Genomic DNA, 15,084 nt, shown 5'->3' on the forward strand with positions numbered 1-15,084 from the left:
TCATGGCACAGGGATGCCAAGTGTCTGTGGGGGAGCTGGGGCCAGGGCTGCTGCCCATGGCCTTTGGAGCAGCAGGAGTGACTTCTAGCAGCCAGTTTCAGTCTGCCGCAGGCCAACCAGGCCACAGCTGAATAAGTGCCTGGTATGCCACACTCTTCACAAAAAAAGAAAGATTGCTGTTTGAGTGTCAGAAACAGAGAAGGAAGGGGCACCAGCTGCCTGGACTCTTGCCCACCAGTTGTCTTGCTCCTGGTAGCCAGAAGGAGACTTTCACAGCCTGGGTATTCTTTTCTTTTCCTCAATGTGGGGTGATCCTGGTGGCTCCCTGGACCCGGCTCACATTGACTGGGGAGCGGATTTTTGGTTTCTGTGCCCAGCTCTGCCTGCAGTGACTTCATGTTGTGGCTTGAGGTCCCCTGATAGAAATGCTGCTCAGCACTCAACCCTCCAAGCTGCCCTCCACTCCTTATGTGGGCTGGGGCCCAAGGCTTCTGCTGGACCACGGCTCAAATGCTGGTCCTTTAACATCAGAGGCAATAGCCCCACATGCAGCCAGGCCTCCTTCTCAGGCCCTGGTGCAGTTCATCAGAGCAGAAACAGCTCTCCAGGACCCCTCGCATTAAGATAGTGTTTGACCAGCAGCTGAAACCGAGATACTTCCTGCCGGAATATTATGATCTCTCTAAAGTTATCCCGGAGCCCTGGCTTTCAACAGAATCATTTTTTATACATGAACCCTAACTTTTTTCCAAGGTGAAAAAAACTGTAACAGTTGTAACAATTCTATATGAAAATTCTGGAAACACAGCCTCATTTTCAGTCTCCAGGGTTAGAGAATGAGAACAGAACTTGAGGAAATCCATGCAGTGAGGCAGAAGGTTTCTGTAGTGCCTGCTCCTCCTCGTCAGTACAGCAAATGTAAAATGTACACGTCCGCATTCTCTGAGCCAGGAAGAGGAGATGAGGGTTTCGACTTGGAAGATAATGGGAATCTACAAAGATCCAGAAGGAGAGAAGCGGTGGTCAGACCCTCAGGGAGCTTGAGCCAAACAAACCCTTTCCTCCTCTAGTGTGTGTGGTTGTGTCTCCTCCTTCCTCCTCCGTCCACTGCCCCCGGCCAGCTTCTCCACGACCTTCACAGCTCTTGAAGGTCTTTGCCCATGCTCCTGCTGAGGAAGCCGGCAAACCTGCTTCATCCTTAGCCAGATCCTCCACCCCTGTCATGTGAGCATCCTGTGCTGAGCTGCAGTTTACCTGATCTTTATTGCTTGTTTGTTAATCACGTAATGAGCACTCCCACATTACAACAGAAGCTCCTTTAGGAATCAGAATGCTGTTATTCCCTACAGTATTTCCAGGGTCCAGCACAAGTCCTTACACATAGTAAGGGCCTAACATGATTCACTGAGCAAACAAACGATTTTTCAGAATCAAAAGTGTGTTGACTGAAGTTCAAAGACAAGAGGGCTCATTCCAGAGGCTGTATACATAGGCCCCCCCTTAGCCAAGTGGCAATAAGAAAGATTCCCAATGAACTGTTACTCAGCTCTAAAACAAATACTGGGTCTGAACATGTTGAAAGATAAGACCCAAGAAAGGACAGTAGCTTTCTTCTTTTAGAAAGTGTCTGTTTAATGTCTTCTACTAAACAGGCATGAAACAAATTAATTAAACAGCTTTTTCAGTGCCTATTTTGAGCTAGCAGTCTGTTAAATGAAGAGGAAGGCAGAAGCTGTTAGATGTTTCCTAGAGAAATGCCTGGAAGTGTTACTAGCCTGTATCCTGGCAGCCTGCAGGGAGCTGTGCCTTAGGCCAAATCTCTGAAGCCAATTCCTCTTGGAGTTTTTACCTCCTGATGATGGTGATTGCACTCTGATAATTCAGGAGGAAGATGCTTCAAGGTAGCACACACAGCTCTCACTTTCTTTAGCCAGTTATCTCCACATTTTTCCAGGGTTTGTGTATGTGTTTGCATTCCAGCACAGGTTTTCACTCTTGAATTTATGGACCATGAGTTTCTGTGCTTTCCCTTGAGGTTTATGGTCCATGTCATTCCTTTCACTGGTTTATTTCCCAACAGTTTGTGGTAGACAGAGATTGGAGGATGAAGTGCCCCTTCGCCAGTAGTCCTGTTTCTTGGCTACTAATTAATCCCTGGGAAGATTTAGTTCCTCAGAGCAAATCATAATGCCTCTTCAGCGTGTCAGCTTTTTGGTTTTTAGCTAAAAAAAAAAAAAAAAAAAAAAACTACAGAAATGGGAAGTTTGCATTTTATCTTTGGATTGGAATTTGACTGGTAGAATATACCCACTTGTAGGGAATATAAAAAAAACCGTTGAACATTTACAAATTTGATTAGATCGGCTCAGGACTGCTAATTCTGTAGAACATATTGACAAAAAAGAAATTAAGGGAAAAGAAGTAGATAAACAACTCTCAGAACTGAGAGTTGCATTTGACTGGCTGACTTCTCTCCCTTTTCAACATAAATTTGTCATTTTAAATTTAATCCAACTCCTTCTAATTAAAACTTTTCCCAATTTATATTCCATAGAAAACATTTTTGAAATTTATATCATTAAAAAAAAATTAGAAGCCCTTAATTTCCTGAAAAATTAGTTTTAAGATAGGTTTGTATAGAATCAAGTGAAAGTAGTGACTCTTATATATCTAAAAAGAAGTAGGTGAAATAATTTGCCTCATAACAGTGAATACCAATAATGGTTCTGTGTGATTAATCAACCCTACCATTAGCTTCTTGGCCTTCATGACTTCTGAGTGGTATTTCTGACAGAACTGTATGATGGAGGCGTGTTGAGGTACTCTTTTGAGTGCTGTGATGCTGGAAAGAAAGGGAGACAATATGGAGTGGTTGAGATCACTACTGCTCATAAGAGCTTAATATAGAACCCAGAATCCACCCTGTGCCAGGCCCCGTGCTAAGCACTTACAGCTCATTGACAGTAACTCTTCAAGGTGGCTCCTATCATTGTCTTAGACAAAGAAATGCAGTTATTTGCCCAGGGTCATAGAGCTAGGTAGTGGCAGATCCAGAACTTTAACTGAGGCAGTCTGACTGTGAGAACGCGTCACAGGATTTGGCGTCTAGAAGTAGTTTGGCCGTTCAGTTGTGTAGTGGCCAAATGTGTTTAATTTTTCCTTTTACAATAACTTCTGAGATCCCTTTTCTGTCCCTTGTAACTGCGAATTAATCACTGTAGTCAAGATTATGATTTTTTACACCTTGATTAGCACTTTTCCGCTATAGATAGAAATTTGCATGGTATTTCCAACTATATTGAAGAGTGATTAATTAGCACTTTATGACAAATATGTGGCAAATTGTTGATTAGGATAAATAAAGTAAGACTCAGATTTTATAGCACCACTATTATTTTCACAATATCAATTTTATTATTTATTCTTAGTGCTGGAATCTGATCAGCTTAACTAAGCCGATAGTGCTGTGCATTGATTTAACCACTCTTTGTTTCTCTAGATTTCAGGAAAATAAGAATACACTTTAAAAATCACTTATAGTTTATAAGGTGACACATTAATCCTCAAAGTGACAGGAAGTCGAGATGATTTTGTCTATGAGGTTTAATTTATTAAAATTTACTTTTCTCCTGTGCTTTGCTCCAATGGCTCTGTGCTAGCAAACCAGCTATAATTAGATTAGCAGCCTGCTAAACGCCGGTGACAGCCTGCGTCTCAGAGAGCATGTGCTGGATTCCGCATGTGCCTTTTCCTTATTGGTTGGTGGCGTTGCTGCTCGCCCGTGTGATAGGTTTCCACAGTAATCTTTATGCTGCATTAGAGACATAGATACAGAGGTGCTGTACTGTGTTCTTGCAACGGTGGAGGTGCTCGGCTGGTAACGTTAAAGAAGGAATAAGGCGCCCGAGAGAAGGCGTTCGTCTTTGTTGTGGAGCATCAGCTGTTAAGGACAGCCAGAAGCGGTGGGAGGTCAGTGAAGGAGACTCAGTTCATGGTAATTACTTTAAGTCTATCTCTCATGAAAAACACGGCCATGCGTGAAATGAAGTATGTTCATCGTGTCATCTGTTTAATCTGATTTTGCTTTGTTAATACCATGGGTACTCCAGCATTCCATATGAAAATACATTCTCCCGCAGGCTTGCCTGGTAAACAGCTACCCTGTTTACAGTATTCACCAAGGAATCATGTTTTTACCTGGATCCAAGAATGCATGTGTGTGCTTGGGAGTGATGCTTACCAGCTCGCTTCTGTTTTGGAAAGCCCGATGTTGCATCAGTTTGGGTGTCTTTGTAGGTGCGTTTCAGTACTCAGTGGACTTTGTTTGCATTGAGTCCACACTGTGCTGAATAGTGAATGATCAGGAAGAATTTAGTGAAACACACTCTAATTAGGACAGGGCAGTGACTCCCCTGATGTTGAAGCTGTGCCTTAGCAGAAGTAATGTGCTATTGTTTCTTCAAAGATGTGTGCAGCCTTCATTTTGGATGGTTTTCTTTGTCTCACCTTTTGTAGTTTTTATTAAGCCTTTTAAATACAGAGAGGGTTAACATATCCCATTCTGCCAGAGATATTTAAAGTGTATATTTAGCCGTGCTTGAAAGAGAAATTTTCGTCTCATGGCTTTGTTTAGCAGGGACATTGCGTTAGGAGTTGAAATGAAGTCTCAGGAAGGTGGGGTTCTTACCACTTACTTTGTCTACTGTTTGACAACATTTTTATTTCTATTACTTTTTGCCTGAAAATTCATAATCTTAAATAATCTGAGATAAAAAATGGCACATTCTAAAAGAAAAATATTTAAATGGGCAAGACTGAGGTTCAAATATCCCAAATAAATGCAGCATGAGTTTTTCCTTCTCAGTGTCCCTTCTCCATAGTGTCCTGTTTTATACCAAAACTTCCTTTGTTTTTACTTATTCATCAAACTTAAAAATTGATGTCCTTCCCATATCAGGCTGTAGAGTCCACAGAAACTTGTGTATTCAATCACCAGTCACACGGCTGGCTGCCAGCCACCATGCGTCTGCTATCACCAGAGCCTTGCGATCTCTGAAAACCATCAGGAATTATTTCTCTGCTCCTGAAAAGCCAAATGATGCAATTTTAATGATTTGTTCAAATACCTGCTCTGATCTAGAACTATATTCTGGTTAAAGGGATTCAGTATATTCTTTGACAGAGTAAACTTCAGAGTACTGACCAACCGTGCCTCCTTCCCCACTCCACATTCCCTTCCAGGTCCATCCTGGTAGATAGTAAATCATCCAGTGCAAATTGCATCCAAATAACATTTTTAAGGGAAAAAAATGAATATTATGAAAGCTTGCCTTGAATTGTAATAGAGTATCATCTATAATAAGAAAGTTTGGTAGTTGTTGCTTGTAATACAGTGTCTTTGTGACTTGAACCCGCTGGCAACATTCTCAGGTTTTAGACACCTTGTGTGATGAAATGAACCTGGGAACAGTCGTTCTACTTCACATTCCACTTCCTTGATACAAACCACGCCTGTTCCCATTGCAGAAGATACGCACCAGTGGCGGAGAGTGCAGTTTCAGTGAGAGTGGTTTTGCTCTTTCCAGAAGTCCAGGCTCCTCTCTCGTTTCCCTCCCTCCCTCTGCCTGCTGTGCTCTTCTATGTGGATGTGCAGAAAAACCTTTCTGGGAATCAACAGTTAGGCTTGGACACTCATTTTGGGAAGGAGGGAAGGATAAATTGGTGTGGATCGATCTCTCTCTCTGTGTGTCTCTCTATCTCCTGAAATGCTCCCTAAATTGCCTTAGTCTTAAATAATTTCCAAGAAGGTTTTCTCTACTTTGAAAGCCTTGGGCACACATAAACATTGTCTAGAGTTCCTTTTTTGGGAGCCCCTTTGAGGTGTGTGTCATGGAAAGATGTAGAAAGTAGCTCTAAGTGATGTCAAATCCCTAGGGCTGGGTCTTAAAGACTTTCTGTGTGGAGGAGGAACTTTTTAAAAAATTTAAATATGAATGTATCTGTGTACTGTGTAATGCACCGGCATTATGATATCCCAAAGGGACTTTTAATATACACCGAAGGGGCTTTTTATAACATAAACAAGTGTTATTTATGTTTTTGTAAAGTAACCAAAATATGTGCTTTTATCTTCTGATGTATCACATCTTAACGTTTTAAAAACTAGATTAAGAAGACTCTTTACATGTTTCTGTGACAAGAAAATAAAAAGAAATTTTTTGGACACTTTAAAATGTTGTTCTTTTTCCTCCTTAAAATTCTGTAACTCTTTACTGATGACGTTTCTGACCAAACAACAATAGGTCTATCAGCATAAGCATAAATATTATATTTTAAAATTAAAACATTTTCTGTTATAAGGGATACTTTCTAACATTTTCTCCTGAGGTCTAAATAGGAAAAGTGGTCACTAGTTTCAAAATGAAGTCATTCCATGAAAAATATGATGTGCTGCAAAGTAACTGGGCTGAACAAGGTGTGGAAAATATTTGTGAAGAGGAAAGAGAAATGGGTAGTGCATGATATTGCATGTAAGAGTTTCCATGGTAATATCTATAGGTGGATTTGTGGCTGGTCACTTGGCATCTGTGATAATCCAAAAACCTGATAGATATTTGTCATTAGCAATTGATAAATATTTCAGGGTTGACCTGTTAAGGTTGCCTGGATTGGAAAAATATGTGAAAAGGTATTAGGCCTCTCATCTAAGTGTAGTTATTTTTCATTGTAGTATTCTATGGTCATGGACACTCACCTTGTGCTAAGCTCTGTGCTAAGCTTTATCAAGAGAAAAAAGGCACAGTCCCTTCCTGTAAGAAGTGACTACTGAGGAAGATAAGCAGCTAAATTAATAATAATAGGGGTACATGAGGCAGATAGAGATACATAGTTTGGTGATACCAAGGAGGGGCAACCAGTTTTTTAGAAAGGGGGTGAGGAGTGCCAGGGAGGGCTTCAGGAGAGGAGAGATGGTACCCAACCCATAACTATTTCCTGCCCATCTTGACATCACATTCACAACTCAGCATTAAGTTGAAGCTGGCCTAGCTTCATATTCTGTTTTTGTGTTTTTTATTGATTTCAATACATGTAAAGTATCATTTCTCTTCTACCTGCTAACTCTTCTCAGAATACACACTAGGTTGTTACATGGAAATATGTTCATAGATTTACATCCTGTGGGAATTGAAGTTTTCTTTAACGTATCCAGAATTTAGAAATGCATCTTAGATGAATCACCAAACACTTTGATTGCTATTATACTCTTAAGTAATTTAGTGATTACTTTTGGAACTGTTTGCATTGGCAGGAATTGTCATTTACTCTTGGCTGCATGTAGACTCCTGAAAGTCATTTATCTTGTATGTGCTTATTAAAGACAAGCTTGTAAAATTTGAGACTGGATTATAACACTTGGATTTCACCTTGAAGGTGTTTGCTTTTCTTATACATTTAATTGGATTTAAATTTTAAATCTTGTCAAATTTGGAGGAGAAGTCCACTTTAGGGGTCACCTATTTGCAGAAGATCTTGCCACCAGTAAAATCTCTACATGGAAACAGATTTTGCATTTCTACTTCTATAGATCCTGCAGTCAGGAAATCCTCCTAATTCTGTCATGTGTTACCCTAGTCAGGCTTCCACACTTACTTTTTCAAACGCTGTAAAATGTGCAGGCTTTACTTTTCCCGCCCTCCAGACCCCACCCCACTGCCTGAGTTGGATGGTAGCCCCTTAGAGCCCCTCTCTAACCCAGCAGACCTCAGGACAGGAAACAATTCTCCTGTGTTGCTCTCTTGTCTGTGGTTTGTTTTTTCCCTGTCTCCTTTGCTACCCCTCTTTAAGTAGCTATTCTCCAACGCTCTGGCTTTCATCAGCTTGCCTGTCCATGACACCGACTTTCCATTGGTGGGCCCATCCATTGCCACACAGTGTCCACCAATCCCCCACCCTCACAGCCACACCGACCTCCGGTGCCTTTGCACAGCGTGGAGAGTGGCGCTGCTGCTCCCCCTGCTGCCTGGAATGTGCTTCCCCAGAGAGCCCATGGCTTGTTCCCCCACTGCCTGAAGGATTTCGCTCTAATGGAGCCACCTCAGTGGGTCATTCTGAGATAGTATTTACTGTATTTGTTTATTTCTTTAGTTTCCCCTTTCTGGAATGTAAACTCCATGAGGTCAGAGGTTTTTTGTCTTAACCCCCAGAGCCTTGAACAGTACTTGGTCCGTAGAAAGTGTTCAGTCAGTACCTGTTGAATGAATGAGAGAATTAATGATTCCTGGCATGGGGGTGCTACAGTGCAGATGAAGGGTGCTCCTGAGGCAATCAAGAGCTCTGCCCCAGCCAGCTGAGTGGTGCTGTGGAGCCTCTCACTTTGAATGGGCCTCAGTTTCCAGTTCTGTAGATGGGGCTATAGAACCAGAGGCTCTGAGGCCCCTTAAAACTCTAACACTTTTTCATAGCCCTGGAAATGAGTTATGATGTCACATAAAACGTTATTTATGCGACTCATCACAACTTGATGTTATATTCTTCTTTCTACGTAATTGCTATCCAGGGTTAAATGTCTCTTTTAAAAAAGAAACAATAGTTGAAGTGAACAAAACAGTTTCCAAATGAAGTAGTAAAAACTAATGCATTTTGGTGTACTGACATGTGTGCTATCTTTTTTTAAATATATTGATCAGTTTCTATTTTTATTATTTTTGAGACAGAGTCTCGCTCTGTCATCCAGGCTGTAGTACAGTGACACGATCTCAGCTCACGGAAACCCGCACCTCCCAGGTTCAAGCGATTCTTGTGCCTCAGCCTCCCGAGTAGCACCACCACACCAAACTAATTTTTGTGGGGTTTTTTTGTTTGTTTGTTTTGTTTTTTTGTGGTTTGATTGTAGACATAGGTTTTCACCATGTCGGGCAGGCTGGTCTCCAACTGCTGGCTTCAAGTGATCTGCCTCCCTCGGCCTCCCAAAGTGCTGGGATTATAGGTGTGAGCCATTGCACCCAGCCTGTATTGACCAATTTTTAAAAGAATTACCATTCTCTGTTGCTAAGTGTATTTAATAGCCTGCCTATTTTTATCAAATAAAAAGGCAAAAGCAATCTTTTCTTCCTTTGATTTTTTTTTTAGCAATTTCCTGCTGCAGAGAGCATTTTAAGAAAGGACAGCATTCCTGTGACCTCTGCCTGCCATCCATAAAATACTCATTCCCCTCTCAGGTAAGCATATTGCTTTGCTTTGATCCATTCTGAGAAGGAGGTATTGATTCTCTGTGAAAACCTGTGTCATTATTGCACTAAGACAAAATAGCTGAGGTTTCAGATATTTTACTGTCTGGCAAAAATAAATAAATGAAATGAAATGAAATGAAATAAAATACCCACCTTTTGAGGTCTTCTCCAGGACCAAAGTATCAGTGATGGCCATTTGCCGTTCCAAGGGGTTTCATGATACACCTTCTGCATATCTGCTAGTTGTTAGTTTGTTAAATGCTGTGTGCTGTTTATCAGGTAATCTCCCAAGAATTTAGAAGTCCTCTGTGTTTTAAAAAAAAAATTATTTTTTTTCAGAGATGGGTTTTTGCCCTGTTGCCCAGACTGGAGGGCAATGGTGTGTTGCTCATTGCAGCCTTGAACTCCTGGGGTCAAGTGATCCTGCTGCCTCCGCCTCCTGAGTAATTAAGCCTATGAATGTGCACCACCATGCCTGGCTAATTTTAAAAAAAATTTTCATAGAGATGGGGTCTCACTATGTTGCCCAGGCTGATATTAACTCCTGGCTTCAAGCAGTCCTTCCGCCTCGCCCTTGCAAAGTGTTGGGTTTACAGGCATGAGCCACCTGGCCTGGCCAGAAGTTTCCTCTTTGTGCTTGGGGAATGAGATGGTGGTGCAGGGTCAGCAGCAGGGGCACTGGGAGTGGGTGACCAGGAGAGAGCTTTGCAGGCTGGCTCCTTAAGGGAGGCAGGGTCGAGAGAGCAGAACTTAAAATTCCAGTCCAGGAACTGAGACTGAGCGGGTGGAGCATCTTTGGAGGATGGCCGGCCAGCAGGCCTGGGAATGGCAGGGTGCTTTTCCCCACATCCCCACTGCTCCCGGGAATCCTTTCTGGTCCCCACAGCTGATGGAGAGCCTGGGAACATTTTTTCCAGGTCTCTTCCTACAGTCAGACGATCTTCCAGGAAGGAGCTAAGGAAGTGGAAGAATGGTGGTCAAAGTACAGATGGTTCCCTCTTTTATGGAGGGACTGAGAGCTCAATAACACCAAATGAGGAGGTTAGAAATGTTTAGGAAAATGAAGACAGCTCTCCAGTTCCCTCATTTCCACCACAAGTTGAAAAGTGTAAAGAGCAACCCTCAGGAGAACAGAGCCTCAGCCTCAGTGCCCACATTCTGAGTGGCCCCATGCTTGGATTTGATTGACAGCCTTCCTCCAGCTTCCTGTCCCGCATCCATTTGTAACGTACCCTTGCTTATATAGTAAGCCATGTATTTTGTAATTTATTATTATCGCATTATGCAGGATGTTGTCAGGTGATGTGATCGCTTTTCTAGAACCTAAGAATCTAACTTGGGCTGACAAATAAGAATCAGCCTGTGCCGGGCAGAATTGTGCAATCTGTAGAAACAGGAATTAAAGAGAAAGCCAACAACACCCCTCAGTGCTCTACTCTGAAGTCTCTCACTCTTATCGCCATCTTACTTATCTTCTTATCTCAGATATAAGAAGCTCTGATATGAAAGCCTGGGGCTCCTGTTGACTGGAAGGAGCTTTGCATCTGCCATCGCCAGCACTTGTGGAGCTGAGATTGTAAAACTGCACCCGAGTGCCAGTGTACTTAGTGGGGAATGCCTTCCAACAGTCCCATGTTCTTCATTCTGCACCATTCTAGGGAGCTCATCCATCCTGATTTGCCCATGACTGAGGGATTTCCTGGGACATGGGACTTGGCAGTGCTAGAACTGGGAAGTCAAAGCAAGCCAGGACATGTTGTTCCCTCTTGTGATCCCACCACCCCTCCTCTCTCTCGTACATGGCTGTGTGATGTTCTGCTCACCAGGATGGTTGCCCACAGCAGTTGTTCGCAGCCCTGGTGGCCAGGGAAGAACTACAGAGTTTAGTAGGCCTGGCCATTACCTCAGCTCGTCTGCTTAGTAACCAGCTGGGTGGACTGGGATGGTTTTCTTTGTTTCTGTGAGCCTCAGTTTCTCATATGCCAAGTAAGAAGAACAGCAAGGCAGTGGGGTTGTAGGGAAAGTAACAAGACAGAGCAATGGAGATGCCTGATATAGCCTAGGTACACAACAAGGGGCGGGTCCCTACCGGCATCAAGGCAAACCATCCAAAGCAGGCAGACAGTTACCTTCACAGGCATAAGTAACTGGCTTGAGCTTTATCAATACTATTATTTACCTAGATCAGGAAGGTTAGAAAGAGCTTAGCCATGTGACTCACCAACACAGTGTCAGCTGGGTTGCAGGCTTAAATCCTAGCCCTGATACCTAAGATACCTAATTCTTAAATAACCTTAAGTCAATGTGTACAAGTTACTTCGAGTTGTTTTTATACCAGTTTTCCGATGTAGATTGAAACATTTTTTAAAGTGCTGTAAAGAATGCTGTGAAAAGCATAATTTGTTTCTTATCTGTATCCAAATGTTTTTAACTTTCAGGTTATTATTGCATTTAAAGTTTATTAAAACATTTTTCTTTCCTAGATTCTTAAATTACAGATAAGCAGCCTTATGAATTCATATGCATTATTAACGCCATTAAATGTTCACTGCTCTCAATATATGAGTTTAAGATTACTTTGATTTTAGAGAACACACTGGGACTTTTTAAAAGTGGCTCCTTGTTTAAGGAAACTAAAAGGCAAATGAAGTCATGAAATAAAATGATATTGTAATGTTCTTTTGGTCAAACCTTTTTGAGTTTTTTCATCCTGGAACATGAAATGTCCTGAGTAGTGTATATATGTAAGTCATTTTTAAAGGAATACACAAACACCCATATCTGTGCATTATGCATGTAATTACAATTTCAGGAAATAAGCTTGAGGGCTTCCTTTGTTTTTTGTTTCTTGTTATCTTATTCAAACTTAAGTAATTGATAAAATCCATTTCTCCTTGAAGGTTTCCTTTTTCAAAACTTCTCTTCAGATTTTCGCCTTTTTAATATGGTGCATGCTAGATATTTGAGAAATTGCTCGGAACAACAGCCCTCGCACATTTATTTTGTATGTTAAATGGGCCTGACCAAAAATGCTTGCTGGTTTTCCCCAGACACCTTTTTTTCCAACTCGGTGTTTCCTAAAGCTGGTCCTCCAGAATGAGAGGTTTGTACCTCGTCAATGACTCATCACCCTCTCATGCCAGCACCCCTGACTTGTGCCTCTCTCCAGATCAGCTGTTTCCCAAGAGAATGACTCAAGATCAGATTCCAGCAGTACAGTCAGGTGTGGCTCCTCTGAGGCCATCTCAGCTGACCTTGAGCAAGGTCTCCTCAGGAATCAGGAGAGTTGGCATAACAGTGAGACCCACTGTGCCAGGAGCCAGGCTTGCTTGCTGCTTTTTTAAAAAGAGGAAGAGGAAAGGGCATTCTCTGGGGAGAAAAAGCAGGGATTTTACATGTTTTCTTTTACTTAGTCATAAAAATTGTATACGCTTCTCTAAGGATAGATATAGGGATAGTCCCCCTCATACTCAGAAGTAGAATTCTATATTTGAGGATTTAACACACATTTATTGTGAACTTCAAAAAATTATTGATTGGAATTTAAATTGTCAAATTACAGTAGGGTGTTGGTCGCTTACGCTTGTAATCCCAACACTTTAGGAGGCTGAGTTGGAAAGATGGCTTCAGACCAGGAGGTCAAGACCAGCCTGAGCAACATAGTGAGACCCTGTCTCTACAAAAAAAATTTTTTTTAATTAGCCAGGTATTGTGGCATGCACTTGTAGTTCCAGCTGTATAGGAGGCTGAGGTGGGAGGGTTGCTTGATCCCAGGAGTTTGAGGCTGCAGTGAGCTGTGATCATGCCACTGCACTCCAGCCTAAGTGACAGAGCCAAGACCCTATTTAAAAAAAAAAATTGAGTAATTTTGACATATTTAAATTTTTTTAATCAAATGAAAGACAAATTCTGTATTACTACCTGCATAGTTGTTTATTAATGGCTGTTATAATAGAAATTGTGTCATCGTAAATGTAGTCACTGGTTTTCTTACAAAGATCAGCAGAGAGGAAGGATGGGCTGCAGTTATGCCCATGGACTATAGAAGGACTGCCCTGTGGTCCTGTGCTGGAGACATTTTGTGCAGTCTTTACTTGCCCTTCAGAGAAGCATTAGAATCTTCAATATGTAGATATGGGATATGTGTAATACGGGAATCAGAGGCTAAACTTCAGACCAAAGGGCAGCCATGTGGTTAGACATACACTGGGTATAAAGCCCAAGTCTACCCAAGGCTCTTCTATCAAACCCCCATCCAGACCTTGCACACCAGTTAATTTCTTTACAATATCAGGGTCATACATGCAACAGGAAAGCCAGTTGAGGGAAGTCGGACAACAGGGAAGGTAGAATGGAAAGGTTACAAGGAAACATCAATGTCTAGTGGAATATTAGAATGATCTGTAGAAACCATGAAAATCTTCAATCAATTAGAGTAGGAAAGAGACCAAAAAGGTCGTACGAAGAGGGAAAGAGACTGTTAGGAGGACGCAGGTGAAAGAGAGGAGATTTAAACAGTGATTGCAGTTGTGCCAGGAGAAAACCTAGACTTTGCAGACCTTCTCACTTTCTTTTCACCCTGTAAACCATGTGCTACCATCTGTAGGCGTGGATGGAGAACGCAGTCATGCATTCTGAGTACTCAGAGAAGTTCAGAGAGATGTGATGCTTGCCAGGACCCGGTGTTTAGTGAGCACTGGAGTAGCTTCTCCACACGGGTCTCCCTCTTCCATAGCATAGGATAAAAGAATGCTAAATATTCAAATCTGGTGTCATGTCTGTGTGTCTGTGTTCAGAGATGCAACCAAAAACCTAAATATATTGCTAATCGGCATTTCTTCTGGAAATTCCTTCTATTCACCAGGGGAGCAATGCTGCCCTCTCCTTGCATGGTCTTTAGACAGAGCTTCACAGAGCACTGGCCCTTCATGCTCCTGAAATACTTATGTTTTGCCTTTACTTGAGTCCTACAGGTCCAGTTCTCTATGATACATTTAAAATCAAGCTCCACATCACCCTTGGTCAAAAAGAGACAGCTTTCACTCACCATGACAGTCAGTGGAGACCCTTCCTCTGGAAAGAAGGCTCCCAAGTGACTGTCCCTTACTATGCCTGCCTGTTCAGGTGTTGAGCCCTGCTGACTCCTCCTGGAGGGCTCATGCCCCAGCACAGCCCTCTTCATCACCAGACAATCCCATTACTGACTTAGCCATATGCTGGTCACCTGCCTCTAGTTTCTGCTCCCACACCAGTCCATGTAGGAGGCAGAAAATTTTTTTTCTTATTTTTATTTCTTGAGACACAGTCTGGCTGTGTTGCCCAGGCTGAAGTGCAGTGGCGCAGTCTCAGCTTACTCCAACCTCTGCCTCCCAGTTTCAAGCAATTCTTCTGCCTCAGCCTCCCAAGCAGCTAGGATTGCAGGCGTGTGCTACCACACCCGCTAATTTTTATAGTTTTGGTAAAGACGGGGCTTCGCCATATCGGATAGGCTGGTCTCAAACTCCTGACCTCAAGTGATCTGCCTGCCTCAGCCTCTCAAATGGCTGGGATTATAGGCGTGAGCCACCACACCTGGCCAGAAAATTCTTTTACAAACAGTTTTCATCCTGTTACTTCCCTGCTCTGAAACCTACTTTCTCCCAGTTACCTGTCTACCAAATTTAAATTCCAAAGCCACCTCTCATCTGGGCTCTTCTGCTTACTCAAAGTCAGTGTCTGTTATTCTACTCATATTGCTACACACCTGGCTCCTCAGAGCTTATGGGCTGCTGCTTGCCCGAAATGCCTTATCAGTTCCACTCTCTTAATGCCCAAGAGTTCCTTTAATGCCCATTTCAAAAGTTACTTTTTCCTT

The 15,084-nt window shown here is 42.3% G+C and overlaps 1 protein-coding gene across 8 annotated transcripts in view; it reads left to right on the forward strand.

The window, feature by feature from the left end:
• The window catches only part of FAM110B (family with sequence similarity 110 member B), a 161,984-nt gene that overhangs the window by 73,773 nt on the left and 73,127 nt on the right, over positions 1 to 15,084 (forward strand). For 3 of the 8 annotated variants that reach the window (XM_073998834.1, XM_005563362.5, XM_045398286.3), the window contains one exon: positions 9,130 to 9,218. The exons of 2 other annotated variants lie outside the window; for them this stretch is intronic. In XM_073998834.1, the coding sequence (XP_073854935.1) occupies positions 9,130 to 9,218 (89 nt within the window). Of the gene's footprint in view, positions 1 to 3,813; positions 3,995 to 9,129; positions 9,219 to 15,084 lie in introns of those variants that run through there. 3 more of the 8 variants (XM_005563366.5, XM_015454878.4, XM_045398287.3) reach the window with 3 other exon arrangements.

This window comes from Macaca fascicularis, chromosome 8 (assembly GCF_037993035.2).
Source record: "Macaca fascicularis isolate 582-1 chromosome 8, T2T-MFA8v1.1".
NCBI lineage: Eukaryota > Metazoa > Chordata > Mammalia > Primates > Cercopithecidae > Macaca > Macaca fascicularis.